This window comes from Ammospiza nelsoni, chromosome 9 (genome assembly GCF_027579445.1).
Source record: "Ammospiza nelsoni isolate bAmmNel1 chromosome 9, bAmmNel1.pri, whole genome shotgun sequence".
Classification (NCBI taxonomy): domain Eukaryota; kingdom Metazoa; phylum Chordata; class Aves; order Passeriformes; family Passerellidae; genus Ammospiza; species Ammospiza nelsoni.
The window spans coordinates 12,179,657-12,194,725 of record NC_080641.1 but is presented as its reverse complement, the minus strand read 5'-3'; the positions used below and the strand labels follow the sequence as shown (position 1 = coordinate 12,194,725).

The 15,069-nt window shown below is 44.9% G+C and overlaps 1 protein-coding gene across 1 annotated transcript in view; it reads left to right on the top strand.

The window, feature by feature from the left end:
• The window catches only part of HMCN1 (hemicentin 1), a 164,598-nt gene extending 154,866 nt beyond the window's left edge, over window positions 1-9,732 (top strand). The window contains exons 100-107 of the mRNA XM_059478185.1: window positions 91-225; window positions 588-701; window positions 958-1,083; window positions 1,745-1,873; window positions 5,097-5,447; window positions 6,752-6,871; window positions 7,235-7,361; window positions 8,402-9,732. Coding sequence (XP_059334168.1) covers window positions 91-225; window positions 588-701; window positions 958-1,083; window positions 1,745-1,873; window positions 5,097-5,447; window positions 6,752-6,871; window positions 7,235-7,361; window positions 8,402-8,768 — 1,469 coding nt within the window. The 3' untranslated portion in view covers window positions 8,769-9,732. The remainder of the gene's footprint in view (window positions 1-90; window positions 226-587; window positions 702-957; window positions 1,084-1,744; window positions 1,874-5,096; window positions 5,448-6,751; window positions 6,872-7,234; window positions 7,362-8,401) is intronic.
• The last annotated feature ends 5,337 nt before the right edge of the window (window positions 9,733-15,069 follow it).

Sequence of the window (15,069 nt, the reverse complement as noted above, 5' to 3'; positions counted from 1 at the left end):
AGTCATGTGTTTCTAGTTGTGGTGCTGAAGGCACAGGTTGGTGTGTCCCTTGCTGGCTGGGCAGGGTTTGCAGCTCATTTCCCGTTGCAGACATTGACGAGTGTGCTCTGGGGGGGCAGAGCTGCCATGCGGGACAGGACTGTGAGAACCTGCCCGGCTCCTTCCGCTGCGTGCTGCGCTGCGGGAGTGGCTTTCGACGGACGCCCGACGGCTTCAGCTGCCAAGGTACACCTCGGGGGTCAGCTCTCTGCAGCTGGAAATGCTGCTCTCTGCAGCTGAAACTCACTTTAGAGGGAGCCTCCAAGTACCTGTCTATACATTTTCATTCTTAAGGTTGTGGATTTTGGGGTGTTTGGTTTTTAGGTTTGTTTTGTTTTTGAATCTTTTGCTTCTTCTGTCTTTAGAAATAAATCTAAAATCCTGTCAGGGAAGAAATTAACATTCTTGGGTTTGTGTCCCATGTGAATTTTCTTGTATAAAGATGGGAGAGCAGCAAACTCCTGAGCAGAACTCAGCCAAAGCCTGCTCAGGTAGTGCCCACAGGGTAAGTCCCAGCCCTGGTGCCAAGGATTTGTGTTGTTCCACAGATATTAACGAGTGTCAAGAGTCCAACTCCTGCCATCAGCGTTGCTTCAATACCATAGGAAGTTTCCACTGTGGCTGTGACCCAGGATTCCAGCTGAAGGGCAGAAAGTGTGTAGGTAGGGATGAATGTCCATTCCCTCTTTCCAGTAGACAAAGTTCAACATTTATTTGCTGCTCTATTGTCTTATAAAAGAAAATGCTGTTATGAATGTATATTTTGGAAACTGTCAAGCAGTACTGAAAGCCAAAGGCAGCAAGAATTGGGTTGACTGATCCATGTGCATGAAATGATTCAATGTGTGGACACAGGGTAATTTCATTACATAATTGAGTCCAATCTTGCTTTTTTTTTTTTTATTTTGTTTGAATAAGATGTCAATGAGTGCAGGCAGAATGTGTGCAGGCCTGATCAGCTCTGCAAGAACACCCGTGGTGGCTATAAGTGCATTGATCTGTGTCCCAGTGGAATGACCAAAGCAGAGAACGGGACTTGCATTGGTGAGTAGAAGCATTAATGCACTGTGTGGCTATGGGAAACACAGGGACAATGATGGTATTTATTTTTTTAAATGATCCTGAAGATTGTCCATCTCAAGTTATTAATATTTGTACATACTAAAGCACCAACTTCTTTTTGCTTATGGAGCATCTCTGTTTAACTTTCTTTGTAGTTGGTATTAAAAAGCAGATACATTCTTGCTGCCTCTAGTTCTCCACTGTTCTTAAGCAAGAACAGTAAGATTTCCCTTGGTGTCTTTTCTGTGTCGGAACCTTGATTTCTCTCAGTTATTCATTGACTGAGTTGTTTTGCTCTGTGGGCATGATTTCTTAAGAGTTTGGATTAGGAGCACTCAATCAAGATCACAAGTCCCTGCTGCTTATCAGGGAGGGTTTTAAGCGCAGCTGATGTTGTAGGTGGTACCAAAGCATGGTGGTATCATGTTCCAGTGGAATCATGGGATTATTTGGGCTGGAAGGGACCTTAAAAATCACCTATTTCTACCCCTTGGTGCGAGCAAGGCCACCATCCTCCATCCTGGGTTGCTCCAAGCCCTGTGCAGCCTGTCCTTGGACACGTGCAGGGCTGGAGCAGCCCCAGGTTCCTCCTGCCGCGGGGCTGTTGCAGAGCTGTGACCTGTTGCCTTGCCCTGTGCCGCAGATGTTGACGAGTGCCGCTCGGGGTCGCACCAGTGCCGCTACAACCAGCTGTGCGAGAACACCCGCGGCAGCTACCGCTGCGTGTGCCCGCGAGGATTCCGCGCCCAGGGCCCCGCCAGGCCCTGCGTGGGTAAGCTGCCACTCACTCCTGTGCTCTGCTTGGCCTGGCTTTCTGCTGCAGAACTCCAGCAGTGCTGTCCCTGGGTGACACCATGCTGTAGAGACACGTTTGTTCTGCATCTCCAGATTGGCCATCTAAAACAAAGTGTTCCGTTCTAAACAAACAGAGCTAAATGGTTCCAAACAAACAGTCGGAGCTAAATGGTTCCAAACAGAGATTGCTTTGGGGCTGTACTTTGAAAACAAAGTGTAAGAGGGACTCAGAGCACTGGTGGATGGATGTGGCAAATGACCACTCCACAGGAGGCTTTGGTTATAAAAATCAGGTGGGGTTTGTTGATGTGCCTGGCTGTGCTCATCTCTGGGTCATCATGCCCTGGCTCTCCCCTGAAGGCCGTCGCACAGGGAGTCATGTGGGTTACCCTAGGAGCACACCCCAAGGAGCTGCAAGAGGCCCAGCAGACCCAGAACTCAGTTTGGCTCCTGAACATCACCTGTCCCCCCAATCAGGACTGCCAGGGGTGTTCCCCAGCAGGCAGAGCACAGGGACCTGATCTGCATTGCTCCCTCAGTGCTCCCCTCCTGGCATGGGTGGCTCCCAGCAGGGAAGGAATAGGATCCCTGGCACTCACAGGAATGCCAGCCATGCAGTCACTCCCTGTCCATCTTGGCATAAAGCCACCCAGGGTTTTCTCCCACATCATGGAAGACTCCAGAGCTCTGACGTGGGGGGCAGGAGAGTTTAATGTGCAGGGCCAGGGCAAGTGAATAAGCACTTCCCTTGGCATTTAAGAGACTTCAGGAAGGCAGTAGGATCATTTAGAATCACCTTTACTGCATTGATGTCAAATATTTCAAATGTAAGAGCTGACCTACCCTGATAGTGAGGATTTCTGAATGTGAGTTTGTGCCACCAAGTGAGGCTGGTTTTGGTTGCTGTTACGTATCATGTCAGAAAAGCATTCCTCCCGGATGACTACATCAAGATTAGCTTTCCTAAGTGATAAATAGTTTTTTCTTATTTTATTTTTTATAACAACCTAAGATTTTGGATTGTCAAAAGCCAGAATGTTTGGGATTTTTAAAAAGAGATTAAATTGCACTAAGAAGTGTTTGACTGTAGACCATTACATTATATAAGATATATTACTTCTGCCATCTGCCTCTGTACTGAAATAAAACCAATCCCAGACTCTTAACTTATATTTAAGCCATTTAAACTTCTGACAGGAAAAAGCCAGGTAAAGTCTAGGACTGTAGGTTTTCACAAAACACCAGCAGCCTTAAAGCTGCCTTCTGACCAAGGGCCACTAAAAACTCTCTCCTAATGTATTTTTATCCTTTGAATTTTTATGTTCCTAAAAATGTATTTAAAATATAAATTCATCCAAAGTATTAGTTCTGTTAATAAAATTCAGTTTTTATTGTCATTGTTGACAGTGAGCACAGGGAGGAGTTGAAAACTAAGCAGGGCTCAGACTAAAACAGAAGTAGTGAATTTTGTTCCTGCCTGTGCCATTTTTACCCTGGGTAAAGCCCTTTGTGCCACAATTCCCTTTTTTGTTTGTTGGATGGGGATAAGATGCTTCTTTGTGACCCCCACAGAGCTCTGTGTGCCCATTTACCTGAATTACAGCATTTCTGGGAGCTGTGGTGTTTTCTCTCCCTTCTACATAGGTGGAAGGGCTTTGCTAAAAGCTGCTACAATGCAGATTACACATGCAAGGCTAGCTAGAATATAAAATCAGGTACTGTTTTTCAAATTAGAGAAAGCCTGAAAATGTAGCTATTTCAATTTCAAAGTAATTTTACCTTGTTCTTATAAATATTAGGGTTCCCGTGCCTCAGCAGCCTCTTCTCACAGGGGCAGCCCTGGAACCAGCTCTGGTGACTCCCTGCAGTCAGTTCTGCTTGTATTGCACAGGCTGCTCTTGCAAAAGAAATTGCTCAAATTTTCACCTGTTGTCTTTCACAATTTCTATGAAAATCTTCTATTGCTTATCCACAACTTGTTCCAAGGACATTGGCTGTCATAAAGACATCAGTGTTAATTTATCTTAGGTAGGTACAGAATGTAAAAGTCAGCACTTGAATGCTAAGGAAATGATTGAGTTAGTTTTCTTTCACAGGTATATGAATAATAACGTTTTCATCTTAAGCACATGTTGAGGTAAATACAATTAAAATTCAGATTAGTTATTATCATACTTAAAGTGAACTTCTTATTTGTAACACCTGAAAATTCTATCCTAAGGATAATTCCACAAATATGTGAAGTTTCAGTTGTGTGTTTACCAAATAACGGCTGGAAAATATTGTCACACACTGCAATTACTACTTCTGGATTTCCAGCTCTTAAAGCATTTAAATATTAATATGCCCCTATCCATTTAAAACCTTAAATGTATTAAACATTAACCACTTCATAAAAATGCAGCCTAATGTTCTACTATATTTCTGACAGTATGGATTTTTAAATACTATTTAAATACCTCTTGAGTCTCCAGCCTTTCACAGCTGGAATGACCAATAACAGCATCAAAAGTTAGAAGGTACACAACCTCTTGCCCCTGCAGCCTTGAAACATGTTCTTGAGCCCAATGCTCCATCCCTGGAAGTGTCCAAGGCCAGTTTGAGCAGGGCTTGAGGCAAGCTGGGCTAGTGGAAGGTGTCCCTGCTCATGGCAGGGGGTGGCACCGGCTGAGCTGTAAGGTCCCTCCAGCCCAAAGCAGTTCATGATTCTGTAATTCCCCCAGCACAAGGCACAATAACCATATCAGAGCCTGTTGTGCTTCCCTTAGTGTGGGGTGTAAGGAATTTTAGCACTGTACTTCTCTGGAACGCTCTGTCCTAAGAGTTGTATTTTAAAGAAGGGACCAAAGCTTCTTCCACTCATCTGTGGAGCACTTAAGGAAAAACCCCAATTACTAAGAGAGTATTGAGCAGCTGAGGCTGAAACAAACCTTCAGCAGGGCTCCTCTCCTGATGAGCACAGTCACATCAGCCTGTGGGAGAATGAAGGTCTCTTACAGTCCAGGACAGTGGATGCTGCCTGCTTGGCCTTGTGTTCTCCATTGTTTAGTGCCTCCAAACCTTGCTTTTATGTCTTCAGCTTGTTCCTGACACTGAGATAAGTATCTGTGTGTATATATACGTATAGTTATGTGTTGTTGTTTGTTTGTTTTCTCTCCTTTCCACATGGTTTGGGGCTCTGGATCATGTCACATGAGCAGACATTAATGAATGTGAACAAGTGCCTAAACCCTGTGCACTTCACTGCACCAACACCCCTGGCAGCTTCAAGTGTTTCTGTCCACCTGGGCAACAGTTACTGGGTGATGGGAAATCTTGCGCCGGATTGGAGAGGGTGCCAAATTCGGGTGCCTTTTACAGTAGCTATAACTATGCTCAGTTCTCCCCTGGGAGAGACAACCAGCAACTGCAGCACTATTACAGGCACTCCTCAAATCTCTACAGCTCCTTCTCAGAGTATAGGAACAGCAGAATACCTTTCTCCAGGACTAGAAGGAACCTTAGAGAAACTTGTCCTGAAGGCTATGAGGCAAGAAATGCCAGATGTGTAGGTAAATGTCAGTCCTATCTATGCAACTCTATTTTGGGCCTTATTCTTAGGTTACTGTGTGATATATACCATGGGCTGAGGGTTTGTGGTGCTGGGGTTGTGTTTTCTATTACCCTGGTCAATATTCAGAGGGTTCTGCATGTTCTGGTCTCTGCTGTCTTGGGTCACACTGTAGCAAAAATGTTCTTAAACCTTCTTACAACCTCTTGTTTTAATTGTGCTGCTTATTACCTGTGTGCAAAGTATTTCCCTCTGTTATTCTCTTTCTCCTGATCACGGTAGCACACCTTGGTGAATCTTCTCACACTCCAAAAGCCACCAGTAGCCCCAGCCTAGTTACAGTGCTTCTGTCAAACTCCCACTGGCAGCAGTAATCTGTGTCAGAAAGGTTTGGAATAAATATTTTAGAATTGATCACACCGGGACCGCTGCCACTGTCACACAGGCAGAGAAGCTTTTAAATTATTGTTATTATTATTTTATGTAAGAAAAGGGGTTGCAATGTAATTCAGTGAGCATGGAGAAGACCTCAAACCTTGTATTTAAGCTACAGAGGGGTTTCAGTAGTCACATCCATGTGGATTGTTATGGTATAGGAGTTTAATTGAGAGACCCAATATACAACTCTGAGGGAAGGAAGGGTTTGTTTCAAATTTTGATCTTCATCCCAGCTTCTAGTTGGAATTAGTTAATGCCATGATTATTAATAATATTCCATGAAACTTTCATTTAATTGAATAAATATCTAAATTTTAAAATTGTTTAATATGAAAAATACCCCCAAGTGATGCTTTTGTTAAAGAAAATCTTTTCAATAGGCAACCATCAGGATTTGCTAACAGCATAGAGGTTTATAGTCACATCTGTTTCTCCTCTCTGTTTGCATTTTGATTTAATGAAACCCCTGCCAGTCAGATAGAGGGGAAGCAAAGACCTTCCTTCCACTGATTTAGCCATGCAAGTCTGAACTCCTTCTTGAGATTACTTTACTGCTGTCCTGAACTAGGCAGATGTTTCAAAAGCCATTGTAATTACAAATTATCTGTGTCTAAATCATGCTAATGTGCTCTGAAAACTTTACATAAGGAGCCCCTCAAAGCTGACTTTAGTGCCTGCAGAGTTACAAGGAATGGCAAGGTAAGGGAAGAAGACTCTCTAGTCATAGATGTTCAACCCCATCAGAAAAAGAGCTCCAGCCAGCTCCTACCAGCTCTGTCTGTACACTTGCAGTACATAAATGGGGAAAAGTGCCTGTGTTCATGGCAGGCTCAGGGAATGCTGAGGTGTTGGTGCTTCTCTCCACAGACATTGATGAGTGTGAGAGCAGAGACACATGCCAGCACGAGTGCAGGAACAGCCTGGGCAGCTTCCAGTGTGTCTGTCCCGCCGGATACCGCCTCATGCCCAACGGCAAAACCTGCCAAGGTAGGAGAGCCGTCTCTGCAGGGCTCTGGGGGGGGCCTCTGCAGAGAAACCTGACACCAACCAGCCCCAGCACAGGGCTGAGCCACCTCTCTGGATTGGCCGTGTGAGAGTCAGCATTCCAAATTTCAGGTTTCAGAAGTTTTTACATGCCACACTTATCGTTTCACAAAACATCATCAAACTAGACAATTGCAGCTTCTTATCCTCTGCAGTTCCCCTGTGACTTTCTCATTACACATTGAGCTTCAAGCTCTAGGGTCAAACAGAGGCAAATTCTGAGCCTTGCTCGGCCTTTACCTACTTTGATTTTCACCCTTTAATTCTTCTGCCAGCAGTTGATCCCTTGCATGTTTTTCCATCCAGATATTGATGAGTGTCTTGAAGAGGACATAAATTGTGGATCAAATCAGATGTGTTTCAACATGAGAGGAAGCTACCAGTGCATAGACACTCCTTGTCCTCCCAACTACCAGCGAGAGCCACATTCTGGGTATGTTCTATTCTCAGCCCCTTCTCACCTGTCCCAAGCTCAGCTCCTTAATCTGTGCTTGTTGAAGGTGAAAATTTAAGTTTACCTGACACCAGTAGAGCTCACAGTAGCTAAAGGTAAGGCACTGACATTGGAGGTAATAGAGTCAGAGAGTCTTGGGATGGTTTGGGTTGGAAGAGACCTTAACAGAACATCCAGTTCCACCCTCTGCTGGGCAGAGACACCTTCCACTATCCCAGGGTGCTCCAAGCCCTGTCCAGCCTGGTCTTGGGCACTTCCAAGGGATGAGGGCAGCAACAATTTCTCTGGGCAATCTGTGCTACTGCCTTAACTGCTAGGGAAGAATTCCTTCCTAAAATCTAATCCGAATCTCTCTAATGGCTTGACTTGCTAACCAGCTTCAAAGCATCAGATATATTCTTTAAGTCATGAAAATAATTCTTAGTTCCTGTTAAGCTTTATTTCCCTGTTCTGGGAAGAAATCCCATATTGATTTCTTTTAATCTTTCAATATCTTCAAAGAAAAATAGCTTTTTTTATAGTCAGAAACCATCTTTTGAGATCAAACTCAACTGCAGTGACATCTACATCGACATGTAGGTCACGTTCTTCGACCTCCATTAGCACTGGCAAACTGCACTAGCAAAGATTTAATACTTATCTTTCAATTAATAGAAGTAAATTTTATTCTGCCCTTCATTCCAAATTCTTTATTTTATGACCTAACAGACGCATACCTCAGATGCTGCCCAGAACATTTTAAACTATTCTAATATTTAAGAACACAGTCTCTAAAACTTACCCTATGGACATCAGTGATGTCCAGCCATCTTTCTGACATGATCCTGTTGAGGCAAAAAGGGACATTAAACTGGACTGCAGTGGATAAAGAAACAGCGGATGAAGAATGCATGAGCACTTCTAGAGAAGTTTTAATCTGCAGCAGGGTAAACAGGGGAAGAATTTCTCCTCTAAGACCTATCCCAGTACTTAAGATACTGTGCCTTCTCCCTGGCCTAAAGTGCTCTGCTCCTTCCTAGGTTCTGTCTCAAAAGCTGCCCGGCCAACGACCTGGAGTGTGACCTGAGCACCTACGCCCTGGAGTACAAGCTGCTGTCGCTGCCCTTCGGCATCGCTGCGGGTCAGGATCTGATCCGGCTGGTGGCCTACACTCACGACCAAGTCATGCACCCCAGGACCACCTTCCTGATGGCGGAGGAGGACCCTGCCGTGCCGTTTGCCCTGCGGGATGAGAACTGGAAGGGGGTGGTGTTCACCACGCGAGCGCTGCGGGAGCCCCGGACGTACCGCATGGGCGTGCGGGCCCTGTCCTACAGCGCAGACGGCAGCGTCGAGTACCGCACCACCTTCATCATCTACATTGCCGTGTCTGCCTTCCCCTACTGAGCTCAGCCTCCCTCTCCAGGGCCAGCGCTGCTCCAGCCTGCTCTGCTGCCTGCCCCACACGGGCAACCACCTCACTTCAAAGGGTGCTGTGCTCTTTTCTCCTCCCCTGCTTCCCGGAGGCTGCCTCTCCTGTTCTGTTGTTCCAATTCAAGAGGAAGATCCATGGCTTTGAGGACCTGTTACCACTTGCTTTATTTATTACACTGGAATAGTCACTCCCTACAGTATGTTCTGAAAAGCAGCAGAGAAATCCATGTAGGCAAAGCAGTAAGCAAGGAGCAGCCTCCACTGAAAGTAACTGAAGAAAATAAACCCATAATTTCAAGTGGTCTACATATTTTAAAGGTTGCTAAGTGTTTTAAATTTTATATCTATTAGATTTTTTTCCTTATCAATTACCCAATAGAATTAGGGCTGTGCTATGTTGTGTGCTCCAACCCACCAAATGCCACTATGCCCAAGGGTTGCAAATGCTGAAATGAATGACATTAAAGTTTGTTTGCAGCTAACGAATCTACAGGAGAATTTGGAACTGGTACCTTTGGTTTCCATGCAAGTGTAGAGATGTTGCTATTTTTTGGAAGAAAAAACCAAAATGGCTTCTTCTACTTTATAGAGCAGGTATTTTATAACTTGTTTTTACTCTGCCATTCTGGTGTAGCCATTTATTTAACCCAAACCCATATCCACTGCCATACTCCCAGCTCAGTAAATGGTCTGGGGTTTTACGCACATGGAACATTTTTCTCCAAAGGTGATGTAAGTTTGGTTCAATAATGTCAATACACTGTACACAAGTAATTTTGCCAAGATGTATTCTATTTTTATGGACGTGTATATATGTGGTTTTTCCTATGTGTATTTTCTATGCAGTATCTCAAGAGTGTTTTACAGTTAAGTTTGCATAAAAGGACAATGTCAGTACAATGAAAATAATCAAAATAAAGGTTCCCATCAACTTTGAGACTGCTGGGAGTTTTATCTTTGAAAAATTTTCCATTTCTTAAGTTCTTTCCCTAAGTGCCAGGGGACAATGCAGAAGGTACCATGCCCAGCAAACCAGGGAACAGCTGCAGCTCTTTTCCCTCTTCCTGGCACTCTGGGGTAGTATGAGACTATCATCAGCTTTAAAGTAGATTTTCAGCCGCAAGAACAAATAGTCTTCCAGTAGAACTTTGTCTCTGTTCTTGTATATTATTAACTAATGTTAGACATCCCCATTTGTTGTCTCCTTGTTTTTTCTTCCCTTTCCAGTGCACCAAGTGAAGTAGTCCTGTGTTGTCATCTTATTGCAGGGGTTCCATACTGCTGTCTCCTTATCACAAAAGTTCCGTACCTGCTTGGTGTTTCTCGTGGACATCTCCTCAGAGCACTGACTCTTTATTCTTCACAAAGCAGCCACTGACCCCAGTTCCTCTCTCACCCAGCCACCCCACTCTTTTATAGAACTCTTCTTCTCAGTGCTTACAGCTGTGGCCTGTTAAAGTCAGGCCTGTTCCTAATCTTTGGTAATTGGCCCAGCTGCAACTCCTTAGGGGTGAGATTACTTCCTACACTATCTTTATTTTCTTATATTCTATCCCCCTACAGTCCTGCAAAACCAGGATGACTTAAAATTGCTTTGCACTTTATACAGATTTATCTGAGTTACAGACTTTAAACTGAACAGGCTTGCTGCTTGGAAACCTGACTCAAAAAATAAAAGCAGCTCAAAGAAGATAAATCCCATAGAAAAGACGTGAGGGAAGGAGAAATGAGAGTAAGTTATAATAGGTACAGGTAATTAGCTCAGTGTCTTTTAGGAATGAGAATCAGACTGAAAGTGATGAACTTAAGGGAATCTAATTCCACTTCCAGAACACAAAAATTTCTACTCTGACGTATTTTGTGAAAGGGAAAAAAACCCCAACAGAGTTGACAGCCTTTCTGACCAGTCTGACCCTAAAAGAAGTAACAGTCACTTACCAGGTGGACAGCACTTAATCACAGCAATGGCTCCACGTTTGCTTTCTCAGCCAGGCTTTCCAGGAGCCAGCTCAAGGAGGAGCTGCTCATCCATGTGGAAGGTGTTCCTTACCCTGAGATGACACCAGGACTGAGGGACCAGTGAGATGTGGGTCACTGTGGCCGTGGTGGTTTTCACTCAGGGCCTCAGAAGGGAAGTGCTGAGTAAAGGAGAACTTCTGCCATGGCCTTCTTGTCTTTGGACGTCTTGAGCTGTGTAACAAATTTCATTTCTGTGCTATTAAAAAGGTTGCAAGTATGTTAAATTAGAGTAACTGTACCTGCTGCTGCTCTACCTCCATAGGCCTGTTGCTGACAGGCTGGAAAAGCTGCTGCTTATCATTACTTTTCGTAGTCTAACTTGAGAGGCAGGTTAGTACATGTTTATGTGCCCCCATGTACTTGGGTGTTTGCTAAAGGTTAAAAATCCTGCTTTCATAAATCCAAATTTTAAATACAACAAATATTCTACTGTGTATATTACCACTTTGGAGAAGGCTGCCCAACCCTTAGATGCAATTTTCAGTGTCTCAGGGCTGTACAGTCACTTTGTCCAAGCCCTTCTATTAGTCTGCAGCAATATTTGCACAGTTAAAGGTTCACTACCATCCCATATGGTCACCACATCATTTGTCACAAAACTATTTGCAAATGCCCTCCTATCACAAACAACTTTCTCTCTAATAACAGCATCCTCAGAGCAATACCCCCAGAAAAATAATACTTAAAAAATAAAAGGAGGTCTTAGGGAGAGCAGTTAATGAACAGATAGTTAATGCTGCACTGCTACCTCGGGCCTGTGCTTACCTTCCTTCTGCACAAGCCTACTGTTCCCCCTGCTTAGTGGATTTCCTGGAGCAGCATTTTCTCCTGGCTTGTTTTTCCCTGAAATACTGTCCTGTGCCACAGGCTCCTGCCTCTGTTCCTGGCCCTCACCTCTGCAAACATACCAACATTTCATTAACTACACTTTCCAGGATCAAACAAATCCTCTTCTGCCATCTTCCACGGGGTGTATCATCTCCCATAGTGAGGAATTGGTACATAGGGTGGCACAAGTTTCCTGAAGCTCACCTCCTGGTGGGCACAACTTGGATCCCAGCCACCTGCTTGCTGCAGCAGTGCCCAGAGCACTCATCCCATGCCTGTATTCCAGGAAAACATCCGCTAAACCCCAGCCTTTGCCAGAACACAACTAGACTCACTCTTCCTCCCAAAAACAATCCTTTCTTGGTAAAGCCAAAAGAAACTGCATGTTAAATACAGCCCTTTGGGAAAACCCATGTGATTCCTTCCAAGTCTAAGGTCTAGGAGAACAGTAAGGCGGGAAAAGGAGTTCAGGGATGAAACCAAGGCCAACTGGGGTCAGAAAGGAAGGAAAATTCACAACCAGCATCTGTTGAAGGTGACTGATGCCCCAATACAAACCCCACCACAGCATGAGGTATCTCACACCCACCTTAAGAGGCAGGTGTTCAGGAACCAGAGGCAGGTAAGGAATGCCCATCATACCTTCTGCAGGGATCCAACTTGCCAGCCCCCGGAGAGAGGAAATGCACTGGGGTTTTGTTTTCCTTCACACACTGGCTGAAGTGAAAAGCTACTGCATGGGTACAGTAATGAGCCTGTGCTGGATGCACAGCGCTGTTGGCTAAAGGGAAAACATGTCATCAGGTGAGATGGATGCTCAGCAAAGACCAGAGCAGCTGTGCCTGACTGGAAATGTCCACTTCCAAGTCAGATCCAGACAGTGGGTGCGAAAGCAGGCGGATGCTGAGTAATGCAGCCGTCACTGCCCGCATCGGCGGGGCACTTCCAGGCAGGACACTGCTCCCAGGGTCCAGGGGGGAGTTCTGGAGCCCTTTGCCTTCAGAGGCGTTTCTAGTTCTGGCAGCTCAAATTCAGGGCTGCTGCCAATAAAAACTTGGCACAGTGCAACAGCTGAAATCCATGGATTATTTTACAAGGCTGGAATCCCAGTGCCTGCTCTGCTGTCGCCCACGAGTGGGAGCAGCACACACAGCACTGGCTGTGGGATCCCCCGGCCGGGGTGCAGAGGAGGCACCTGGCACATTTCCACTTACCTGTCAGGATATGGGATGTACAAATGCATGGATGGGTGAGGGCTGCCAGGCTTTGTTTCTGTGGAGAATCCTGCAAGCACATAAGGCTCCTCTGGCCTTGTGGGCTTTGGTCTCTGATCCAGCAGAGAGCTTTGATTCAGCCCAAAACCAGATGGATCTCATTGCCATCACTCAGCACCACAATGAAGTCTGGAAACTTAAAGCACCTTCTTCACCAACTTCCATTAATGCTGGAGAGTCTGAATGGCTTAAGTGCAGCTCCTGAGGAGAAATCAGAGACATTTTCAGCTCTTGCACATGCAGAAGCTCCCCATTCATGCAGAGCTGCTGCTCCACAGGGACTACAAGAACTCTTAGGGAATTACTTCATTTGCCCCTTGTAAGCCTGGGCAAACTGAGAGGCACAGGCCTCTAGGTGTGAGCTGGGACAGCAAGGAAACACCAGAGAGTGCCAGCTGATGACCAGAGCTAAATGGGTCCTCGAACATCACACCTTCAGCAGCACTGCTCTAATCATCTCAACATCCAAGCAGTGCATCCAGCCAGGCCCTCTGAATAGGGTTAAATGTAATCCCTAGCTGGCTGCAGGTTTTTGTAAACATATTTGCATGTTTGGACACACTTAGCACAACTCAAATCACCTCAGATGATTGGGCTCAATGTTCAAATCTTCAGTGCACAACTGATGCCAGATTATTCTGCTTTGATAAAGTTTAGTATTAGAAAAGGTAGCAAAGGAGACTTGCTTACAGATAAAGGCATATGGATAAAAAGGCACACTTCAGCACTAACATGGATTCAGATTATAGTTTATGAATAGCTAAATAATAGGGGCATCACAAACATCACCAAGCCAAGGGGTTGCTCAGAGTACACAGCAAAGGTTAGGAACTGCTCTGAAGTAATGCTGTGCAAGGAGAAGAGGATCTGTTAATTTTCACTAAATATAAGCACTGCACATCTCCTGTGGTTCTGGATAGCTTCAGTGGTCTTGCAACGCAGTGAGATGCAGCTGGCTTCCTTATTAATAACTTCTCATTGCTAAGGACTGAGACAAGCTCCCCTCCACACCTTTGAACAGCTTACTGCACAGCAGTCACACAAATCAAGTCCTGCCCCCCTGCTCCATCACAAGAAGTGTCTCAAGGACTCCACTCATAGAGAGCACCTGAGAGGTACCAAGAGATCTGCACTGCACAGCCCATAATTCAAGCAAGGCCAACTCTTGCTATGCAAAACTGTCACAGAACCACTGGCAAACATAAAGGTGTATGTAAAAACTTCAAAAAAAGGAATGTATCTTATTTGGGGTCTCCAGCTTCAGAGGCAAAGCCCACCAGCATCCCTGAAGTAAAGAATCCCATGAGTATTCCCCATTACCACTGTCCCTGATAAACACAGTGGCACATAACAAAGCCCAGTTCCAAACAGCATCAAGGTTCCTTCACAACTGCCTCTTTGCATAAATCAGGCAAAGGAACAGGACTTCCCCATGTCCAGAGAGGAAAATGCAGAGGTCTCTGGTGCCACTGCATGATTGACTGAAATGGAAGAAGCAAAAACAACATGAGAAGACAACATTAAAGCATACACTGAAGGGACTGCAGGAGCCCCAGTGATAAGCAGGGGAGGACAAAACTTCCTTGCACCAGCACCAGATGGTATCTGCTGAGATCTCCTAGCAACTCCCATGCTTGAGAGCTTATGGGAAAGAGATGAGCTGAAAAAATCTGCAACAAAACCATCACTTCAACTTCTCTTCTACTTAAAAGAACTGGACTTTAAATATAAGCCTTGTAAATAACTCTGATTGCATCAAATTTATTCATCCTTCCTCATCGGTCTCATCCTTCTTCATCTGTCTGCAAGCAGAATTAGCTCACCAGTATTCACTATTTACCAACCTTTCAGGCCAGCCTGCTTTTCTCAGCTGTTGTGGCCTTGTTGAAAAGGAAATATTGGTGGTTTTCTTACTGGTTACTCTGCAATGCTCTCAGTGATGCAGAGACTGATAGAGAACCTCAAGTTGGGTGTAACCCTGCAAAGCCTGTGCCAAAATATTACTGCTAACATTTCACAGCTCATGTTTTGAAAATTTTTTGGATGCATAAACAATGTTGTCCTTTAAAAGATGAGGCTCTAAGACAGAAGTGGTTTGTATTCACCAGCCCAAATGCACAGCACGGTAATATCATGGGTGTTTTTACCACCTG